The sequence below is a fragment of the Misgurnus anguillicaudatus genome, chromosome 19, assembly GCF_027580225.2.
Source record: "Misgurnus anguillicaudatus chromosome 19, ASM2758022v2, whole genome shotgun sequence".
Lineage (NCBI taxonomy): Eukaryota > Metazoa > Chordata > Actinopteri > Cypriniformes > Cobitidae > Misgurnus > Misgurnus anguillicaudatus.
Window position 1 is genome coordinate 16,089,055 of NC_073355.2, and position 6,918 is coordinate 16,095,972.

At 40.4% G+C, this 6,918-nt stretch overlaps 1 protein-coding gene across 2 annotated transcripts in view; it reads left to right on the plus strand.

The window, feature by feature from the left end:
• usp31 (ubiquitin specific peptidase 31) overlaps positions 1–5,815 on the plus strand; it is a 29,945-nt gene extending 24,130 nt beyond the window's left edge. Inside the window, exons 13-17 of one of the 2 annotated variants that reach the window (XM_055189945.2) lie at positions 352–577; positions 684–842; positions 1,274–1,426; positions 1,621–1,659; positions 1,746–5,815. In XM_055189945.2, coding sequence (XP_055045920.2) covers positions 352–577; positions 684–842; positions 1,274–1,426; positions 1,621–1,659; positions 1,746–3,232 — 2,064 coding nt within the window. In that variant the 3' untranslated portion in view covers positions 3,233–5,815. The remainder of the gene's footprint in view (positions 1–351; positions 578–683; positions 843–1,273; positions 1,427–1,620; positions 1,660–1,745) is intronic. The other variant, XM_055189954.2, reaches the window with a different exon arrangement.
• Positions 5,816–6,918: the final 1,103 nt, after the last annotated feature.

Consider the following 6,918-nt stretch of genomic DNA (forward strand, 5'->3'; position numbering starts at 1 on the left):
CATAAATACAGGAGAAGCATAGATTGGATACTCGCGACTGTATACGGTAAAGGTTTCTCTTGGTTCATATGAATTAATTTTGACATATAAGTTGCACCTGACTAGAAGTTGCAGGACCAGCTAAACTATGAAAAAATAAGGTGTATCAAATAGATAATTTATTTTGATTTTTAATCGAATTTAATCATGAATCAAATTGAATCGAATCGTTGTGTCATTTCGAAACAAATTAAAAAATGAATTAATCGTTGATCAAATTGATTCCCTATCTACCAAAAGATTCATCTTCGCTGGTATTGATTTTTTTCGAGTATCTTCTTACTACCTGCTACCATGGCTTATGTTTTCTAGGATGCGGACAGGAGGGTGAAGATGCAAAACATGGTACGATTTCCTTTGATTGGCATGGACATGGCACCACATGTGGTGAAGAGAAGCCAAAGTAGTTGGAGCCTACCTTCCCACTGGTCACCATGGAGGCGACCTTATGGACTTGGCCGCAATCCGGACGACTATCTTTATGACCTGTATGCTGTGTGTAATCATCATGGCAACATGCATGGAGGACATTACACGGGTACCACTAGGAGCTGCAATGCTAGAATTTAGTTCAAAATGGTTTTCTGTGGCCATTTGTTTGTTAAATTTGATAACATTGTGATTCATATCATTTACTTTAACAGCTTACTGTAAGAACTCCATTGATGGACAGTGGTATTGCTTTGATGACAGTGAAGTTCAGCCTGTAGCTGATGAGGATGTCTGCCAGCAGACCGCATACATTTTGTTCTATCAAAGGAGGACAACTATTCCCTCCTGGTCAGCAAACAGCTCGGTTGCAGGTGATTCTAGTTCCTTATTAGGTTTTGGGTCGACACATTTGCAAACTCTTTTTCGGACCTAATGAAATCAAAATGGATTTGAAAGGATTCTGGATGTCTGCTAGCTTTAAGGCCAGTGTGAGAAAATTAACTTTTGGAAGGGGTTTAATTTAAAATGTCAAGCCTTTCTTTTCTGGGAAGGTTAACCAAAAATATTGATGACTTGTCTTTCACCCTAGGACATATGCAAATTTAAGTCTAATAAAATGCTTTATAGCTTAAGAATGTCCCTGTCCCTATTAGCACCTACCACAACTGTAATTTAAATGTTATTGTTTAAAAAATACAGAGCTCTTTAATATGCCCAATTGATTGGTGGTTCTTGATTCTTTGCACTGTTGTGTAATAAAATGTATGTAAAGCTTTGTTATAGTTTACACTGTAATTGTCAGGCTCCACCAGCTCATCTTTATGCGAACACTGGGTTAACCGGCTCCCAGGCAGCAAGCCCCCCAGTCTGGCCTCAGGAGCCTCCTCTAGACGTACATCCTTGATCTCCTTGGCCGAGTCTGGGGAGTTTCCTGGTGATCGCAGTGAAGACGATGGTGAGGAACGTTGTTACGTCTCCTAATCCTGACTTAGATGTTTATGTTTTCCAGTTTCTTTATTATGTAAATCTGTAGAAGCTAATTAGTACTATTAGTATTTTGCCTTCATCTTCTTTGTGTCTTCTTATTCTGTGTATTGTGCCAGTGTTTTACTCTTGCCTTTCTTTTATTGTCTTCTCTCTCTCTTGTAGCTTTAGCGCTTACTAACACAGGATCTCCCGCCTTGCTCAGTTAAGACAAAACTGCATGCCAATGCTCTTTTCATTCAGTTTGACATCAACACATTAGGGTAAAAATCTTAATCCTTTCTTTTTAGGAGGATTCTCAACGCGGCCCTTCGTGAGGAGCATTCAACGTCAGAGCTTGTCCTCCAGATCTTCAGTTACCAGCCCTCTGGCCTTCAGTGAAAATGGGATGAAACCTTCCTGGTCTTTGTCAACAAAACTACAGATAAGATCCAACTCACCCTCACGATTCTCTTTGGACTCCCGCTCTTCTCCTCCTTTAGAAAGGATTGGAGAGACTTGTGATGACAAGGTGTCCACATCTTGCTTTGGCAACTACAGCAGACATGAACGCCAACCCAGCAGTAAGGCTCCTCTGGCCATGATGGAGGGTAACGGAAGCGATGACAGCAATGGGAAACGGATCCTGGATGAGGCCTATTGCCGAGCTCCGGTACAGGCTGACAAAAAGAGCTCTAAAGGTGAGCCTGTTGACAACAACAACCAGATTAATGCTGTGGATCAGAACACGCTTGGAGCGCTCTCTAAAGAGCAGAAGCAAAAGATCTCTGGATCGGTTCAGAAAGCAGAAGGATCCGGCAGCAAAAAGAGCTCCACCAAGACTAAGGGTGACCAAGAGAAGTCTGTTAAGAAGCGCCAAAGCATTTCGTCTATTACAAAGTCTCCATCTTCACAAGTGTCTTCCAGCCCTCAAACAAAGGGCACCAGATCGACTAGTCTCAAAGAAAAGAGCGATTCTCCCAAGAGTACAAAGGGTACACCTTCTGGAACGCCCTCTAGAAGGAAAGAGTCACTGGCACAAGTGTCTCCAGTGTCAGGAGGGATAAAAGGGAAGACGCCTCTCACTTCCACTCCACAATCCTCTGCCTCTCCGTCACCCACATCCAAGAAAAGCTCCTCAGTGGCTGAGAGAAGCTCAATCTCTGGCAAGAAAAAGCTGGTGGAGAGAGGCTCCAGCAAGGATTTGGCACACACCAGTCCCCTAGCAGAGAAGTCCAGAGCCAGTGCCACCCCACGGACATCCCAGCCTAGAAGTACAGAGGGAAGCCGTCCAGAGAGGAGGCCGGTTAGAAGCTCCAGCAGTAGTTCCTCAGTCACCAGCCTGCGCTCCCCAAGCGTCTCCTCAAGAGACCTCCATCGCTGCAGCAAGTCAGAGGACAAGGGACTCTCGTTTTTCAAAAGCGCACTTAGGCAGAAAGAGACCCGCCGGTCTGCCGACCTGGGCAAGGCCTCAATTCTTGCCAAGAAGGCTGCTGAGAGGACAGCCAGATCCAACAGCCAGCATAAACTCAATAGTGCCGAAGACGGGGAAGGTTCGGGAAACTCCTCCAAGCAGGTCTCTCCAGAGTCACGTGCCACCGAGGAGAAAGAGTCCTCCAAAACATCGACCCCTGTCAAACGCTCCCTTTTACCAGTAGGCAAGTCGAAGTCTTCCAATTCCGAGACTAGTCTTCAGTCTCCTATCAATGGGAAGAAGCCACTTGAAAAGGTGGCATCCTCTAGAAAGCTTTCTTCCAGCATGCAATCCTCTGCACGGCCAACAAAGACGCCTCAATGATTTTTTAATAGCAGTTTCATTATTTTCTGTAATGCAGCTATTTTTTGATGTGCCTAAGAAGAATATAAAGTATATAGTATATACCTGTATTTTACTTTTCTCAAAGAAAATATGTAAATTATCAGAAGCGCCTTTCTATCCTGCCATGGAACCAAATCGTTGCCTCTGGCAAGGTATGGTATATGAATCTACTACTGTTTATGACTCTGAATAGGAATGTTTTAACTTAGCACTTTGTACATATTTTCTCCCTCAAATAACTCTAATAGGTGACATGTAAAATACTTTATAACTTATTTTTTTTCTTTCTTTAGACTAGTCACTTGTAATGAAATTCAAATCTTGTGATACAGTATATTCCTTGGAGCACCGTACCAGCGTGCTCCACTTCTACACTTGGTGCTATTTAAAGTCCGGTGGTCCCCTGGCACTGATACAGTGTAAGATTAGGAAGAGTTACGTCATGCAGAATTTGAAACTGTAGACCTACTGGGGTTCAGCAGTGAACAATCTTATCGGTACCTCTCAACGCCTGCTTTCGAATCCCAACTATTTCTTTTTGTAGTAGAGAGTAGCTACAAGTGTTCAAGTAGCATTACTGCCCTTAGAAATGTGCGCAACAATGCTAACGAAGTTGATCTTTCGAATAGTAAATTAGTGGAGGACAATCTTAAAGCTCAGTCTGTTTATTCCAGAGATCTTAACCGAGGAAGTGTAGGCCCTGCATGATTACTCAGTTTTTTTTAAGGGGGTTTATAATGAAAATTTAAGAGATACATGGTCACACTTGAACCATTTTATGTTCGCCAAATCCAATGCCAACTTATAGGCGTAGTTTTAATTTTGCTGGCTTTGATCCCTTGTGCGAGTATCTCCATATTTATCTGTGGACAACCAGTGCAATAGTTTTCAACACTTTATAGCAGAAAAGATAAAGACTATTGGAGAAACGTAACCCTAATGTCATTTTATTTGGAAAACTAACGATTTTAAAAATTAATACTGTGCATATGCAATATTAATGGACTACATTTAATCAAGGTATCACAACCAAATTTTCAGAAATGTCATCATTTGCCTCACATTCATTTTTAATTAGCTGTTTTTTTTGTGTGATTAGCGCTTAATTTACAGCCCGTTATTGTAAGCTACTCCACACAGAGATCTTTACTTCGTGTACTTCTTAGTGGCACAGACGCCTTAAAATATTTCCCTTCTCCAGTAAGCCGAAACAAGTTCATCCGGCTCAAAATGTTATTCGTGATAGTAGAAATGTAAGTCATGAGGATTTTGTGACATCTGCATAATGGTGTCATTACATCAGCTACTATTCAGCTCACTGCCTTGTAATTAAATCATTAATCCAAGCAGTGCTGATGCCACTGTTGAACCCATCTCTTTGTAAGGCTGCCTTTTGGTCTCCAAAACGCACCCTTATCTTTCGAAACACTTTATACTAAAAACAAATACTTTAGCAGTCAACATGCTAATATGTAGCAACCATGTTTTTATTTTGCGACAGGCCCATATTGTGTGTGTACACTGAAAAAGTGTTTGTAAAAAAGCAGTATTGCATGATAAAACTGACGCATGCACTTAACTATGCAAGTGACCGTTGCTAAACAAAACTATGTCTGCTTTTTTAAGTACACCAGAGAGCATGAATCCTTTCCTTTATTGCTTTTTGCACAATTTTTTAATTTCTTAAATAATGTAATATAAGTACATAAATTATTAGCTTTATATGGCTGATCCAAGTATATCATTCGGCGTTGTATTCTCCACTTCATTGCCGTTTTCTTTTATTATTAATGCTATTATTACTTTAACTCATAAGGTGTCTAAGGGTATGACCTTTCTTTCTCCACGTGTTTAAGTTTTATATTTTTATACTTCGATTCGCATTTTGCTGGTCATGCTGTCAAATGTAGTATGTAAGTTCATATATGTTACTCGTGTTTATTACCTGCAGTACTGACATGCTCAACACTAATTCCCGTCATTCCACGTCTTAAGTTGTGAAGTTGCTGGACCATGGCACATATGGTTTAAGCCATATGCTAGATGTGTACGGAGAGTGCTGTTACTTCTCTAAGTCTTATTGCATATAGGATATATTAAATTGCTGATGGCTGGCTCAGACGCCTAATATGAGAAGCTTTGTATAGGACAGATTATTTTATCATTATAATAAAGACTTGCGGTATGATATGCGTGCCCTTGGTTTACACACTGGACTTGAATGAATTATCTTTGTACCAGAGCAGTTTTCGCGTACTGTTCACAAACTGGTACCCACTTGATGGGCTGATAACTGGACTGCCATTTTATTATATTTACAGTCTGGGTCGACCAAAAGAGGAAAATAATATTTGGTTTGAGCAAAAACCACGTAAATGTTTGGTTGCATGAGACTGCGTCAAATGCTTTAATTTATTTGTACGTTTTATGTGTGTATGCACTTTTTTATTTTGAATTACTTTTTTATCGTTTCGAAGAATGCATTTGATTTGTATTCATGACATTGTCTCCCCAATGTAAGTTGGAGATTGAATTATAATTAAAATATGGACTTGTATTAAAGAGTGTGATTTATTTCATTTTATTGGCCTGGGTTTAAGCTTTTCTTTTTGAGCACATGATTGGGAAACTGGGAAGAGGAAACAAAAAGAAAGTCTGTATTATTCAATGATGACCACTAGATGGCGCTTTTCTCCTTTCTTTATTTCAGTAATATGCAGCAAAATCTCAAGCACAACATGTGATACGAGTACCAAAATCACCTTGGCCTCCTCAGAACTCTGTGCGTCTCTTTCTCTGTCTACTTTTTATTTTATCGATCCAGTGAATTGTACAAAATTGTGTCAGACAATTTATTTTATTTCTTGTGTGTATGCTGCTTGTTCTCCTTTTCCATTTATTTTCACAGGACGTACAGTTGCTGATGCAATATTTCTTAAGCTTAGTTGAACTTCATGCAACTGAGGCAAAGCAGTGACCATCAATGGGAGGGCAGATGTCCAGTTGGACAGGGCGTTTGATTTGGTATGGATGCTATTGGTTGTCGCAGCTTAGGGTTAGCTGCTCATTTGCATACACTGCACTTTACTTAACTTTGTTGCATTGTTAATGGCCCCTAATGGTCACTCATGTCATCAAAATTTACAGCGCTCTTTTACAATGAATGACTTGTGGTTGCTTTTTTGCTGCAAAAAGGCATCACCCAGACAGGAGCTTTAGTTTTGGATGCTTGTGTGTGTGATGTTCTCTCCATCCAGTGAAATCACGGTATGCACCCCATTACTGATTTTAGCAATTTTGTGAATTTCTCACTCAGACATAATATTGGGGACTAAGCATCACTAAGACTAAAATCCTAATATTGCCATTTTTTATGGTTTTATGCTAGGGTGACCATATGTGCCATTCTTCCCGGATGCGTCCTGGCCAGGATTTCGGATGCATCTTCCGGAAGTCATATTTGTCGACCACATAAGTCATTGAGGTTTATCATTTCAGGTTCTATTTCAGAAAAGCAACCATTTTAAGGTAAGAATGAAACTACGATTGTATGTTTTTAACTGAAATGTGAGAACTTTGATGACGTGTGCGGTCGACAAATACAACTTCCAGAAGACGCGTCCGGGAAGAAAGGCATGTATGGTCACCCTATTTTATGCAGGGCA